General features: G+C 40.0%; 1 protein-coding gene across 2 annotated transcripts in view; it reads right to left on the bottom strand.

Annotated features, from left to right (window-relative positions):
- Positions 1–16,934, bottom strand: part of PLOD2 (procollagen-lysine,2-oxoglutarate 5-dioxygenase 2) — a 117,110-nt gene that overhangs the window by 84,422 nt on the left and 15,754 nt on the right. For both annotated transcript variants that reach the window (XM_063442489.1, XM_063442490.1), the window contains exons 2-3: positions 7,577–7,668; positions 620–756 (exon numbers count right to left, since the gene is read on the bottom strand). In XM_063442489.1, coding sequence (XP_063298559.1) covers positions 620–756; positions 7,577–7,668 — 229 coding nt within the window. The remainder of the gene's footprint in view (positions 1–619; positions 757–7,576; positions 7,669–16,934) is intronic.

The raw sequence follows: 16,934 nt of genomic DNA, 5'->3' as shown, positions 1-16,934 counted from the left end.
GACATTTATCCAGGCTATATTGCCCGATATGAGCCTTTTTATTTTTCAGAAAATTCTCTATGGAAAAAGTTGATTTTAAGTGTATGTACTATATCTTATTACTGCACTTTATTCTTAGTTCACGGAGCGCTAACCTCCATTTTCTGGCTTTGTTCTATAGGTTTCTTGTGAAATTAAGTGGTCGATTTCACGTTTTTTTTTTAGCGGCACTATTCCAATATTACAAGACCCAACTTACCACTAACTTTCTCTTTCTGTATACCATGCTTGTATTACCATTAAAAAAATAAAAAAAATAAATGCCATTTCTGAGACATGCAATGTTACTCTTACTAGACATATACTCATTTTGCTGTACTATCTTTCCAAACCCTCATGTTTAACTCTGCACTGAAAGAAGAATTAAAAAAAAAAAATAATTTCACAAGAATTGACAATGTTTGCTCAAAATTTAAAGTAAAAGCACAAATTATAGGTTTTAAGATTCATAGTTTACGGTGTAAAATGCTTATGGCAACAAGTTCTTGTGTGTATTCAATGACATTACAGCTTGTTCAGCCACACACAATTCCATTACTTTTGTCTTGGATAAAAAAATAAATAAAAAAAAATACATTACCTATCTGTAAAAAGGACAACAAGATCCTTTTGATCAGCAAAACCTTCCAATGCCTCTTTCAGTAGACGGACCTTCTGACCTCCACCAATAGAATTTGCTACATCTCCACCTTTCCATTGCATTCCTTTGCCAAGAACCTATGGAAAAATGTTAACACAGTAATATTAAGTGTTTGTTCATTTCTCAATTGCTTGCCAAGCTAATATAAAAAACAGATTACAAATGTACATTTCTGAAGAAACCTGGATTTCTGGGAAGTAGTCATTCGCTCAATAATTTCTTTAGGGATGTAGTTTGGTCACAAGTCTAAGCAGTTTTGTAATTGATAAGCTGATTTACATACAATTACAAAAACTTTGGACGGAAATAAAGTGAAATTGTTAATCTTTATGTTAAAGGAACACTCCAACACCATGACAAAATTATGTTTTAAGGAGTGGGCTTATAGCTAAAGTAACGTTTGACCACAAGAGAGAGAGTGAGTGAGAGTGTGAGTGTGACATGACAGCAGGATGGGCACACCTCATGTGAGTCATTCTCCAATGGGAATTTGCAGCCGGTGTACCTACTGCTGAAGCGCCCAGCAACTCCCACACACTAGATCTATGTATAGATATTATAAATGTGCAATGCGACAGTTTCTTACTTGTGATAGTATTGTTGGGACTGTAAAAAAAAAAAATATAGCTTTTTTATACAATGATTACCTACTATGTTCATGCAAAGTCACTCCCATTGCCCCCTTGTTAAATTATAGGGGGGAGGGGGTGAAAGCTAAATTAGTAAATTAACAGAGGCTGGGGCAGGGCAGTTTCATTAATGGCTTTTCATTGCTGACCTCCCTAAACCCATACAGTGTTTTACAAGATACACTAATCACCCACAACATTAAAACCACCTGCCTAATATCATGTAGGTCCCCATTGGGCTATCAAAATTGATTTGATGCATCAAGCAGTGGCGTATACATTTCACATGGGGCCCTGGTGAGAAAATTGATCCGTGGGCACCCCCCTCCCCCCCCCCCCCCCCCCCCGCGCACTTACTCTGCGCGGGCCGGGGCCGCAACACATGGCGGCGGGCACCTGGTCGCAGGGGTTGTAGGGCTGCGACCGCGGTATGTACGCCAGTGCATGTAGATGCACACACACTTAAAGAACCACTACAGATACCCAGATCACATCAGCTCAATTAAGTGGTCTGGGTGCCAGGTCCCTCTAGTTTTAACCCTGCAGTTAAAAACAGTTTCAGAGAAACTGCTATGTTTCACTGAGGGTTAATCCAGCCTCTAGTTGCTGTCTCATTGACAGCCGTTAGAGGAGCTTCCGCGATTCTCACTGTGATAATCACAGTGAGAAGACGCTGAATGTCCATAGCAAAAGCATTGAGTAATGCTTTCCTATGGGCGGTTTGAATGGTGCGTCTTTGGAGCTGAGAGGCGGAGGGATCCTCAGCGCCAAGGGAGTCCGGCGCTTGAGAAAGGTAAGTGCTGAAGACACACACTCTCACGAACAGACGCATACACACTAGCTGACAGACATTTACTGACAGACACACACACTCTCACTGACAAACAGACTCACTAACAGACTGACAAACAGACTCAGTAACACACTCACTAGCAGACACACACACACTAACACAAAACACTTGGGTGTACGTGGTCTGCAACAAGCTCTCAGTTGGTGGCACTTGTCAATGTAACATCCACATGAATGCCAAGACCCAAGTTTTTCCAGCAGAACAACCTTCTTTTGCTTTATGGTCCAGTTCTGACACTTATATCCCCACTAAATATGCTTTTGGCAGTGGTCCAGTGCCATCATGGGCACTCTGACTGGTCTGCAGCTACGCAGCAAACTATAATGCACAGTGTGTGAGGACATCTTTCTATCCTGGCCAGAATTAGGTTATTCAGCCATTTGAGCTACAATAGCTTTTGTGTAATTGGACCAGACAGGCTAGCCACAGGCATCTGTGAGCCCTGGGCACCCAAGATCCTGATGCCAGTACACTGGTTGCCCTTCCTTGCACCACTATTCAGTGAAAAATGCTGCATAACAACCTACAAGACTTGTTTATTTGGAGATGCTCTGACCCAGTCATCTAGCCATCACTATTTGGTTACTCAAGCTCTCTTCGCTTACCCATTCTTCCTGCTTCCAATGCATGAAATGCAAGAACTTAGTTCACTGGCTGCCCAATCGATTCCACCCCTTGACAAGTGTAATTATGACAATATAATCAATGTTCTTCATTTCACCAGTTAGTGGTTTTAATGTTCTGACTGATTAGTTTATGTTCAATTTTTCCATTTGACATAAAAAAAAAAAAAAGCTCTTTGAGCAGAAGTAAGAAAACCACGAGTAGTTTTTGTATTACATGTAATTTTCCACAGTACTTATATGCTCACATCCCCAAAAAACTACATAATTATATACTCTGGATTATATTTGTTTTATAATGCATTTGGGACTTCTGAAAAGGTCATCTTAGTCCACTTACTCAATATGCAATAAAAGTAAAATGGTTTTAAATTAAATTAAACTAGATCCTGCATCAGTAATATTTTACCATTATTGCATGTGGCTTCAATTTATCCTTCTTTATATTAACAGAATATACTATTAACCAGGGGCGTTACTAGGAATGACAGGGTTCTGGTGCAAGAATAAGACATGCAGTCATTGGCACACACTAATGACAAACACACTTTTACTTACAGACACTCATTAATTTGGCACCGTAGGACACGCACATTTACATATTCAAACATTATATTTACTGTCAATTTAATTAGTGGGGTTTTTTTTATGCCCATCCAGCCTCTGTGCTTTTGGGAGAGCGAGTGTGGGTCCCTTAACTGGGATCCAGTGGCTCCAGTAATCTTCTTGCTCCTCCTCACTACTCAATCGCTGGCTGTTTAGTGATGCCAGAGCTTGAGTGACCTTCTGGCTCCTGGTATCACCGCAGGGCAAGTGTAACGGACCGTTTTGCACACTAGATGTTAAAAACTGTTTAGGCGATATTCCCCTTTCAGATGCACAGGCAGCTACTGCAATCACACAAATTCTCCAACTCCCGAACTGAAACCATGCGAATCCTCCAACTCCCGAACAGGAAACACACGAATGCTGTTAAACAGCCGAACAGGAAAAAACATACGAACAGTTTACACTCCTCGCACTGTAACAGCATCCAATCCAATTCCCCCCAAGAACGAGACGACACGTTTGAGGATCAAGCAGAACTGGTTTACTGGGGCTACCTGCCCGGCTTTTATGCAGGTCTCCCACCTGGTGGACACTCCCCTAGGGGACCAGATGGGAAACTGGGACACAAAGGGTAAAAGGAACAATCACAAGCTTACACATTTAAACAAATCCCACAATGCTTTGCATTCCCTCCTCTCTGTCCTGGAGATAATTGGGAAGTAATCCAATTATCTCCAAGAACAGAGGCAAACTCCATTAAGCACATTACCAAAAAGAAAAACATACAAAGTTGCAAATATTACACAAAACATATACATTCAACATATCCCCAGATGGCTTAGATCTGAGCACACATTATTACCGAATGGCGCTCAGATCACACACACATAGTTCAATCGCCATGGAGCCAAAGTCTTTCGGTATACGAATAGGCTCCATGGCATAACTATCTGGGGTAACATTGTTCACATAATGAAAGTCCCGAATGAACCGGTGTTCGTGCAAATAAGTGTCTGTTTTGAGTTCCATAGATTTGGAGCTGAACACCGCTGACCATTCAGAATTTTAAAATGGCAACTGCCACGTGTTCGGCAAACAAACAAACAAAGGTCACCCAGCGGTCGTCGATTAAGCTGCGGTTAATTGACGGCACACTCCATTTCCCAGGTGGTCGATTGTTCGATAGTTTGTTCGGTAGATTCAATCTACCGAACGCCCAGACAAAGAGGCATGAATAAGCCTTTCTACGGGGAAAATAAAAGTTTTTTAACATGGGGCCATAGACCAGCGGCAGGAGGCGGGTGACCAGGCTCCTCCAGTGGCGAGGTTGGTTCCGCCACAGCAAGTGCAAGGCAACAGTGAGAAAGAGCAAGAGTATCAGATCTCCCTCGATGCCTGCCTCCTCTCTTCTCCCGGTATATTTTGGCTGAGTAGGCACCTGCTGCAAGGGTAAGCAGATGCCTACTCTGACTTGGTGAATAAGTGCCTGCCTCGGGAGGCCCTAAAGTAGCCAGTTGGCCACCTCTTGTGCCCTCTGTGTTACAGGTGGAATACAAGTGCCTGGTCATACTTGCGACCTCAGCAACCACCGTATTAAATTAAGCATTTTATAAAATTATATGAAGATCATTATTGTCCATCATCATTTTCATACACAACCAACCATTTTCAAGTTGGGTAATGCAAATAAATACTTCTGTAATTTACTATAGTGCTAACCCATACTTAAGAATACTTTCGCAATACCCATTTTTTTTTTTTTTAGTGTCGTTGTGACAGTCTGAGCAATACCTTCGGATCTTATTACTGCCGGTCTCAATTTCATATAGTTTCAAAATGTGAGCACTCGTCAGGTGTAAGTTTTGTTTTTTTCGTGTTTCTCTCTCTCTCTCCCCCCCCCCCCCGTGTCACCTTTCTGCCCATCTCCACACTTACTTTGCCTCCCTGCTGACTGATGAACCAATAACAGGCTACCCCATAAGGAAATATTAGGAGGTAAGTGGGGGCAAAACACCATGCTGCACCAATACAAATGCTCTCTATGAGCTGCATTTGATTGAGAACAAGGTCTGACTATTCTCATAGAGAAAGAGACTAGTGGCAGTCAGTAACAGCCTCTAGAGGGGTGTTAAACATTGACTATCTGACAAAAACAGCAATGTTTTACACTGCAAGGTTAGAATGGCAAAGGCACTGCATCCAGACCACTACATTGAAGTGGGATGAGTGCCTTTAGTGTCCCTTTAATTCAAGGACCAAATATGCTCATAAAACATTCCCATTCATTATTGAAGTCACCAATTAAAGGAGTGTTCTTTGCAGGAAAAAAACAACAACTCATAGCATTACATTTAAAGATTGTGAGCAGAGAAGTGGCAGAGATCCCTGGCAAGTTAGATGCCTAAGATGTTCTTAAAACTACAATTGCAAATCTAGTAATACTCTGCTCTGGGTCACTGTATGACTAATCCTCTAATTTCCAGTCCGCCGCCTAGAATAGGAAAACCTCAGTCTAAAGCAGCCAGTTTCGAAATCTGAAAGTTCAAATTTCAGATGTATAATTATTCCCTTAACAAAGGGAATTAGATTTTTAGGACATTTAAAAACTTCAACATACTAACTTTTTAAGTATATAACCCTAATCTAGGAAGGATTTGGTACCACTGGGTCAGAAAAATTGCAATTAAATTGACATAATATAGCGCCAAGACTCATTAGTGAATGTAATCTGTTTATATAGCCACCAGAGAAAAGAGTGGTGCAGGAAGGTTGATTATACAGATTTTAAAAAGATTTTGTGTAATGTACAAACTAAGCAATATGTCACTAGCTTCAAGAGTGACTGCAAAGCATGGCAGAGTGGAGGAGGGCAAATTACAATTCAGAATTAGATATTGGGAAAAAAAAAAAAAACACACACCACATTTAATAAATCTTCTATACAGATTCAGACCTACACAGTTCCAAGAACAGATAGCAGAATATTGGAGGAGGAACCACAAGATAGGATATTTAAAAAAGGTATAAGGCTTTCATAAGAGTATCATTAAGCAAGGGATAGTAGAGGAGTAAATTTGATTTAATTTTTTGTGGCATTAAATTGTTTATATGGAAATATTGAAAAGGGTATAGCATACCTTTTACAATACAAGTAGCCTGACCCATTTATAATGATTCTATCCTTAGATGAGGCCTTAAAAGTGTGAACTCTTTCATACAAGCCAGTTCCACCAACATCATTAAAGGGTTACTCCAATTATCATAAGGGTTATTAAGGGATAATTTTCAGGAATTCAGGGATTTAGATATATTGGGAGACGGGGCATTGACATAGATAAATGTAACATCGATTGATGCAAAGTTATGCACTTCAGGGTAAAGAATGCACAAGCATCTTACACTCTAAATTGTAGCGAATTAGGGATAACACATGAGAAGGATTTAGGAATGGTTATAGAAAACAAATTAGGCAACAATGTGCAATGTCAGTCGGCAGTTGCCAAGACCAGTAAGGTAGTCATGTTTAAATGGGGGGGCATTCTAAGGATGGAAATATAACTTTGCTTCTTTACAAGTCAGTGGTAAGACCACACCTTAAACATGCTGTGCAATTTTGGGCACCTGTTCTAAATGAGGATTGTATGGCACTAGAAAGTGCCGAGACGGGCTACAAAAGGAATAAAAGGAATGGAGCATTTTAGTTATGAAGAATGTAAAATTTAAATCAAATATAAAATCAGCAGCTCAGTGGAGATGTTACAGCATTATACATAGTATATGTCCACTAACTGCTCTCCACCAATTATAATTTATAAAGTAATAAAAGGTTGTCGGGTGTACGACTAGATCTCCATGTAAAGGGTTTGTGTATTGCTTTAAACCATTTTGTTAACACTCACACAGCAAAACCGATGTCTTTGCAGTGGTTCATTTCAGAGGCTTCATACAATGCACTTTGCCTTACGATATGCAGTTAATATGTTGCTTTACACAGCTTCTTAGAGTACTTTATTCCCACGTCTATGGAAACCAATATGCTGTATATAGCAAACATAAAATAAAATGACAGGTTTTCCATTTTATATTTTTTTTTTAGATTAGACCAAAGTAAGGAACAACTGAGTCATGAAGACACCGCACTTAGTAATGTCTACCTTTGCAGTAATAAAAAAAAAAATTCTTAATGTAATACGCATATGGTCAGCACTACCCACTACAAAAAGTATATGTTCTGGAAGCATACCTTAACTGTGTAGTTGAAATACTTTGCGGACTGCATGAATCTGTGAAATCCATCTGTTTCTTGTGTTGCTACAGTTAATATCAGTAGTTTATCTGTATTAAATACAAAATAAAAATTTTAGGGACAAATATGGCAATAAAGGAGGAAAAAAATGCATTTAAAAAGCAACATCAGTAATGGAAAAACTTTGTGCTCTACGGAACGTTTATCAACAGTCTCTTCAAATTATTTTTATTGAACATTATTAAAGACAAAAACTGTATTTTGAAACAAAATAGGATAAAAAAAATAAATAAAACCACAAGCCGTGCATGATATGTATATTTATAAACATAAGCTGGTTATTTAAAGCATATAACCCTATAGGTGTGACTTTCACATGGATGTTACTCTTTACAGAGGAACTACAGCTTTACAAGTGCTTATTTGAAATTCCATACCAAATGTTTATTTCACCTTAAACAAAAACACAGTTGAATCACCCTGAGAAAAACATGGTAGACACCACGTGCGAGACCCGACCCAAAATGGCGACTACCACATGGCCAGCAGAGTCGGCAACCGAACAGCGTGAACCTGCCCTGTGCTCTGTGGACCGCCTGATGCAGACACTAAGCGAGCACTTCCACCAGCTATGGGTCAAACTAGAGACCCACATATTCTCTATGGCGCCTGATCCTCAAGATGGAGGACAGGGTGGCAAGAACCAGAGGGTGAGGAGGACTCCCTCAGGCCTAATGCACCCAGACAAGCCTGCATCTCACATTGCTGGCCCACCTGGGCCGAGGGCCACCAAGGGCCCAACCCGGAGGCATCACCCACATGGACGGAGACCACAGAAGGCAGCAGACCATCATCTCCCCCCGTTACTCCCACCATGGGATGGACCCAGCCCAAAGAAGAGCCTGGGTCCATGGAGTAAGGATGTTGGCCTTCATCCTGGCCTGGGGCTAGAGAAAGGACGCACCTCGCCCCCGTCAAACAGCCACCTATGTACCCACCCCTACAGCAAGAGTGGCCAGTAGGGCACAAGGTCCAGAGCGATGAAGCATCCCATGTGAGATCCGCTGCCAGATTGCCTTTTCACCACCTCACAACAGCCACAAAGAGCCCCCAAGCGCCGGCATCGGCTGATAATGGACTCACACTGCAGGTCTGGTCTCCAGCAGCACTAGGCTGTGAACTTGGTGACCATCACCGACTACCTACCACACCAAGCCACTGACTTACGGATACCAGCGGTACAAGACCCACATTGAACAGTAACATTACTAACACATGGACAAGCAGAAACCCAATGGCTTATATGCCCTATACACTAAGTTTAAGTTTTTGATTCTCTCAGTTAGGCATTTATTCCTACAGCGTGCATCATGAATACGGGACATTGACTTATATCGGCATTTTAGACCGTAAGCTGAACAGGTCTCTTCTAACATGCCTTATCTTCTCACTATTTCCTTTATTGTTATAAGCTAAATTGTGCACTGGTTGCTTATATGCAAAATCACATTTAGAACACCTGCCGGGGCAGTCCAGATAGTCCACCCTACTATTTGTTTCCACACTAGCTTTGCCATTAGTTCCAACAGATACTCTAGACTTATACTGTTAAGCCTGTTTAGTATATATCTACTCGCAATTCTAACCTTGCATGTTGTGCCACAAAGCGACACCTATTAGTTTGCTATCTTAACGTGATATGTACAAAAAAAAAAAGTGCATTGTATATCTACCCCCCACTGTAACTAATGTCTTGAAACCTGCATATGGAATGCCGTTGGGGTACCATATGTATGCATGTGACCAATATACGCACTGCAAAAATAAAAGAATTAAAAAAAATATATATATATTTTTAAAATAATTCTCTCTCCAAAACTGAACAGTAATTCAAAGTGGTCAAGCAGAAATAACACAGGAATAAAGATAGACCTGAAATGCACAACGGATATTATTTATCAACTTTAAAATGTTTATGTTAATACTTCTATTATGTACATGAGAGGCCATCTTGTTTTCTAGATTTAATGTTATAAAGGATTCTTTTCACCCAGTCAACCATTAAACTTGTCAAAACCCAACTTCTTCAAAGAAGTTTATAACAGATACAAACAAATTTACTTTACTTACTTCACTGTTCAAAGTTCTGTAAGATATATTGTTTTATGTTCAGCTTGTAATGCTTATTCTTGTCTCCGTTCACCAGACCTGCCCTCATTTGGAAGATAACAGGAGGGAAATATTTGGTATATAGGCCTCGGACTACTGAAACCGTTTTAAAAGGCATTCTGGTGACAAAGTTTATTCAGGAACAATAATTACAACAAACTGTGCTTTATGTCTTATCTAGATAGAGGCATTTAAAATGCAATAAAAAAAATTAAAAAAAAATAGATAAAATACTGGACTCTAAATGATACCATGATAGAACCTTGAATAATCCTTTTTATGAGTTGCAGCCAGTCTAGCCAGACACAAACATGTAGTTAAATAATCATAGAGGAGGTGGAAGTGAAAAGAACATGTTTTCAAGAGAGAACTTTCCATGGGATAAAAACAGATGGACCAAGCGGTGTTCCTTTGAAACTATAATAAGGGTACATTGTGTTTTTGAAAGGGAACAGTATGACGCATATAAAGCTCAGTCACCTCCATGTAGAAGCCACCAATATATGGTTTAGACAAAACCAGAGTACAGACCTGCCTACAAAATGACACACAAACTTTGACTTCAGTTGACATGCTAATGTCATTATTATTATTTAAATTAGGCTAGCCAACATAGGTCTATAAATAAATTTTTTTTATAAATATATACACACCAACACGAACTTATATGTAAAGTGAGTTTAAATGTCGAAAATGTGTACGCTTTCAAATGATAAAACGTCTGTATATACAAAAAGTGCCATAAAGGATAAAAAGAACTGTGGTAGTCTAAAGCTGCCCTTAAGGTGAGAATCATCTTGAGAAATCCCACATGCTCAGTTATTTTATAATCTTTGCATTTACGTTTGTGTTTCTATCTTATATCCCTTCTGGAGAAGCTCTTGATCGCAGTAGTTTAGATACAACTACAGATCCTCAGAAGCCATTTGCATTTGTCATGCAGAAGTTAAAATAGGTTTATACATTATAAAAGTGAATTCATAAATCATATTACAAAGTCTGATTGTTGAAATTTTGATCAGTATGTGGTGTGTACAATATTGGCTTCATTAAAAGGACTTCATTAAAACATCTACTCCCATCTAAGTTTACAAAACGTAGCCTGAAAGATGTATTTATTTCAAAAGGATAAAAAAACATACTGAAACATAAGAGCATGTTCTATAGTCACCAGCTCTTTATTACAGGGCCCATAAGGTCTTTTGTTCCCAAAAAGTAAAGTCATTTAGCACTAGATATCTTTGTTGTAGTCAAATATTCAAACATTCATTCAGTTTGGATAGAATGGATATTGGTAATGTGGAAGAGTATATACAGAGTATATAAATGTTAACTTTTAAATAAATATAAATATATACACGCCTACCTCAATATTTCTTAAAGTATCAAAATAATTCTAAAAGTTAATCCAACAATATTACTTGAAAGATATATATATATATATATATATATATATATATATATATATATATATTTTAAAATCAAGGATGTAATTGGTAGTAAAAAAAAAAATGTCATTTTCATAGTCTGCTGTATGCAGACTTTACTACCAAATCTATATAGAATGTAAAGTCCTCAACTTCTCATTTAGTGTTTATTGCTGGAGCCGCAAATGGTTTGTCAAAAGTGTGCAATTTTTTCCATGCAAACGCCATGGTGGTGTTTGGTACTTTTGCATCAAAATTGCATGATTGTTTTCTCACAAAAGCAATGGAGAATGGTTGCTATACAATGCAAGATGTGGTTACAAGAGGACACTTACTGGACACAGAGGGTCCTCTGGCAAATGAGGAAATCAAGAGCATGTATGCATTGCGTAGGAAAGTGAAAACAATCTTGTGGCTATTCAGGTCATGCCAAAGCACAATTGCTGGGCAAAATTATAAGTTATTTGGTAATCTGACGAGCAAACCTTGTCTTTTCCAACAACCTCGAGTATGAGACGGTCAGATTTTGCCTGCTTTTTTCTACCAAGATAAGAAAGTGTGCTTTTTGTGGACAATCCATATCATTTGCATGACAAATCTGCTAAAGGTTTATGAATGAAATTTCCATTGCACTTTTGATGGGTGTTCCAGAGCACGAAAGAACAGACTCTAAACACTGTTTTGAGCACAAGAGTGAACTCAACTTTTATTTTCTTTCTCCGTTAGAATATTGCATCAGGTTACAACATAAATCATGTCTGCAATAACACAGGGTTTATTATCACAGTGGGTTTACAGAAAAGTTTGTTTTTGTTTCTCAACTTGGGTTATTGAGAATGATAGAGGGGTGCATTGCTTAATAAACTACAATGGAGTTGCCAAGTTACAGGATAATATATACGTCCCATAGTCTATGACTAACAAGGTGGAATTGGAGAGTTCAGGTGTCCAGCTGTTGGATGTCATCACCCACTCTTCTGGGAAGATCTTTGCATTTTCAATCAGCCCACTCATTGCACAATTAAGATGAAATTTAGGCATTTTTAAAGAATCTTAATAACCAGTAAAAACGCTCTACTTCAAAAAGGTGGTCTGGGCTACAAATTAAACTTTACATGAATTACATTAAGTTAAAATGTAGAAGCCACCAAAATAGAACAGATGTGAACTTTTTTACTGTACTGTAGAAATTACATGACCCATTTATAAATTAATAATAATTTAAAAGGAGAACTTATGTTTCAAGAAAGTATTTTATATTAAACAGAGGAAATGACCAGGTTTAAGAAGTACAAGCTTCTCTGACATTTTAGATGATTTTGGTACAATACAGATTTGTATCCCCAGTAATTAATAAAATTCTGAGAGACCCTGCTTAGTGTGACATCACGGCCAACAAGTAATTCAGTTTGATTATTTTGGATTAGCTTTTCAAATGATCAAAATCAAATCAACATATAGGATGTATCTATATTGGTCACAATTAACATCTATGGGAATTTCTGTAGCCAAAGCATTTGAAAAACTAAAGAAAATAAATAAAAATTAGTAAATTTGAATCAAGGAAAATATCCATGTAAAAACGAGGTCTTTGCATTTAGGATTTAGACCAATATTCAAGAATGTTGGAGGGCAAATTGAGATAATTATGTTGTGGGAGGAAAATAGTGCATTGCAAGGTCACTCCATTGAGTCTGGTACGCTATGCTGCTTGTGCAAGAAGCCTTCAGTATACAAATGTTAGGATAGATTTGTGGAGATGCCAGTTTTAGTGTATAGGTTATATATATGTCTAGTGATGTCGCAAACATAACATTTTCCGTTCGCGAATGGCGAACGCGAACTTCCGCAAATGTTCGCGAACGGGCGAACCGCCATAGACTTCAATAGGCAGGCAAATTTTAAAACCCACAGGGACTCTTTCTGGCCACAATAGTGATGGAAAAGTTGTTTCAAGGGGACTAACACCTGGACTGTGGCATGCCGGAGGGGGATCCATGGCAAAACTCCCATGGAAAATTACATAGTTGATGCAGAGTCTGGTTTTAATCCATAAAGGGCATAAATCACCTAACATTCCTAAATTGTTTGGAATAATGTGCTTTAAAACATCAGGTATGATGTTGTATCGATCAGGTAGTGTAAGGTTTACGCCCGCTTGACAGACCAAACTCCCCGTTTAACGCACCGCAAACAACCGCAAACAGTCCATTTGCACAACCGCAAACTCCCCATTTGCACAAGGTTGGATACCAAGCTAGCCATGTCCCGTTCCTTGTCCTCACTGAGGTCATTGAAGGTCTCTTCCTCCACCCAGCCACGTACAACACCAAGGGTCCCCGAAAGGTGACAACAAGCCCCCTGCATTTTTTTTTTTTAATGTACACTACTGTTACACTGGTGTGACACTGTGCCCTGACAGGCCCTGAAACACACATGTGTGAAGGAAACGGACTGCTATTATATTACAGTCCAAAAAGTTTTTTTTTTTTTTTTTTTTTTTAAATGCAAGCTATTGTGACACCAAATATGAGTGGTGGCACTGGGACCACCTTAAAAATATTGGATATCGCTAAAAATCATGATCACTATATACTTTCTCTACAAACATCTAAAATGAACCAAACTACTCATCCATCCGCTATACCACTTTATCCCACTTAGAACTAGTGCCCAGTTAAAATACTTGACTCTTACTTACCCACACTCAGTCATGCCACACACATTTCACCACTACTCTCACTGAATCCCTCTGACTACGGCTAAATTCATCTTCTACATCAGAACACTACTCCTAAGATTGGGTTGTATCCATGTCTCGGGTCTTTCATTTAGAATAGGGGCATCTTCGGTCTCCTTCAACACTGACACTCCAGTGCATATTATTAAAAGATTGGGCAGATGGAAATCCTCAGTCTACAACTGATATATTCCTCATCCCGAGAAAGAAATGAGGAAAGCTTTTAAAAGTTTGGCTTTGTAAATTTGATGCAATAAGTGTTTTTCTTTAATATCTTTTCACCCTCTTTGCATGAACCCGATTTACATATATTACTAATATGTTTCTGAACATATATATTATATTATTCACTCACTCTCTGGGCCGGCCTAAGACATCATGCTGCCTAGGTCCAACGATAAATGACTAGGGGGGATAATGTATAATAAACACAGGTTACTGGCTATGGGGAGGATAATGTATAATAAACACAAAAAACAAAAAAATGAATGCAGCTTTAGAATTAATCTAAATTGTATGCTGTCTAGGAGGTGGGAGGGAGGGTCTGCTGCTGATTGGCTGGAATGTGTCTGCTGACTGTGAGGTACAGGGTCAAAGTTTACTCAATGATGATGAATAGGGGGCAGACCAAACATCGCATATGTTCGCCATCCGTGGTGAACGCGAACATGCTATGTTCGCCAGGAACTATTCGCCAGCGAACCGTTCGGGACATCACTATATATGTCACATGCATGTTTTGTGGAGGACATTAAAAAGGTGGTTTGACTCATCTGCACTACATTGGAGTCAGAGATACCTTTATTTTTTTTCAGTCAATTTTCCAAAAGCTAGAAGTAAATACAGTGTAGGGGATTTCTAGATGCCCAGCAATAGAAATGGTAACATGCCAAATTTGTATTACTCAATTATTTTGGCCTCCTACAGTCAAGAATTGACAAAGGGTGAAAATCGTGAACACTTTTTGTGAACAAAGCACATGCTTATATACACATACCCCCAGCAAAAACAAAGTAAGCAGGCCCAGGCAGGAAGACAATTGCAAAACAAACACACACTTCTTAATTAAATTAGGCAAACACATGGAAAACCTCATAAATAAAAAAAAATTACAAACAAGGGTAACCCCCACACATGTGGAATCCCTGGATAGCTCTTCTCCGAGCTCCCATTCTGGCAAATAGCACTCCTCAATAAGTACGCCTTTCAAAAATCCCTGGAAGCCTTTTAAAACTAATTTTTTAATAGAGGTCATTTCAGGTGAAAATAATGCCTGATCTTCACATTGGCAAACCTAGATGTACTCAACTCTGTCTAGCTAAAAATGATCAGGGAAAATCCCACACAACCCAATTAGCTCACTCCTCCAGCCCTGATGTCATCCATTCCACTTTCCATTCTCCACACTTGTCATGTCTGAGCTCCTAAGAGTTTAACTGATTCTGATGTAATATCCCTTGGTTAAAGGACCACTATAGGCACCCAGACCACTTCAGCTTAATGAACTGATCTGGGTGCCAGGTCCAGCTAGGTTTAATCCTTTTTTCTATAAACATAGTTTCAGAGAAACTGCTATGTTTATAATAGGGTTAATCCAGCCTCTAGCGGCTGCCTCATTGACAGCGAATGCTTTCCTATGGACTGGCTGAATGCGCAGGAGGGGGAGGAGGAGGGGGAGGAGGGTCCCCTGCCCGGCGCTGGAGAAAGAGGCAAGTTTAACCCCTTCCTCCCCCCAGAGCCCGGCGGGAGGGGGTCCCTGAGGGTGGGGGCACCCTCAGGGCACTATATTGCCAGGAAAACTAGTATGTTTTCCTGGCACTATAGTGGTCCTTTAACCCCTTAAGGACCAAACTTCTGGAATAAAAGGGAATCATGACATGTCACGCATGTCATGTGTCCTTAAAGGGTTAATGGGCAGCCATGTGGATGCAAAGGCACCGAGTTGGGGGATCTCTGCTGACTACTTTGTACCTTTAACTGCATTTATACCCAACCAAAGACAGTCTCTCTGCTGCAGCCTACGGGGGACAGAGCTGGGGGAAGGTGGACGATCTCCTCACTCCTCTGTTCCTAGTCGGTTTTGCGGCACTCCTGCTCCTCCGTCCCCCCCCCCCCCTCCGACCGGTGGGGTAGATCCCTGTCCCCACTGGACACAGCAGTGTCAACTACTTTACCTACACTGTGCTCCACGTGGAAATTTAGCAAAGCACAGCTCGCACTGGATAATTAAGATGGCAAATGCCCTATCATCAGACAAGCAGGGTTTACATGCACATCAATTGATCTCATCTTGCAGCACATGGACGCAATATTTTAAGGCTTTTGGCTGAGGATGGGGGAAGCGTACTCAGACTACTGTGGCAGAGCGGCAGAAGGTCACAGACCGCAACAAGCTGTTGAAACCGAGTGTACCTACTCCTGGGTGAGATTGTCGAGCAAGCGCCTTATCGCAAAGATGTGCGCCAACCCTGGCTGAGAGCTCCTCCAGTCATTACCACCAAGCATCCACCACTAAAGCGGAGGATCACTTGCCGAAAACCGCACATATCATCCAGACCCCTTGCTTGCTCAGAAGGGGAGGTGGCCAGGGGGTGAAGGAGAGCCTTAATTTGCAGTTTCACTGAGGCTTGCTACCTTAACTTTCCTGCACATGCATCAACCCTGGCTGAGCCTGGGACTGCACCCACATCCTGAGGTCTGCTCAAATAGCAGAAAAGGCTGCATTCCCAAATTATTTTTTTATTTTTAAAACATAAAATGTAACGGTGTGTTTATTAATGTTCCATTATACTCCTTATACAGACATACACTATTTGTGGTGTGGAGTATTCTTGCAGCACTGCTAGTGCGCCCCGACGTCCGGTGGCCCTACATGCTACCTATACCTCAAATGCCCACATGTGCTTATATGGTTATCTTTGTGCAAACCTATGTTATAAAAGTTTGTTTACTGCACAAAAACAAACATCAGTAATCCCGGCTGGTGGTTAAACTTGCCAGCATGATTGAGTTACTGAGC

The sequence above is a fragment of the Pelobates fuscus genome, chromosome 2, assembly GCF_036172605.1.
Source record: "Pelobates fuscus isolate aPelFus1 chromosome 2, aPelFus1.pri, whole genome shotgun sequence".
Classification (NCBI taxonomy): domain Eukaryota; kingdom Metazoa; phylum Chordata; class Amphibia; order Anura; family Pelobatidae; genus Pelobates; species Pelobates fuscus.
This window is presented reverse-complemented; position numbering and strand designations above follow the sequence as displayed.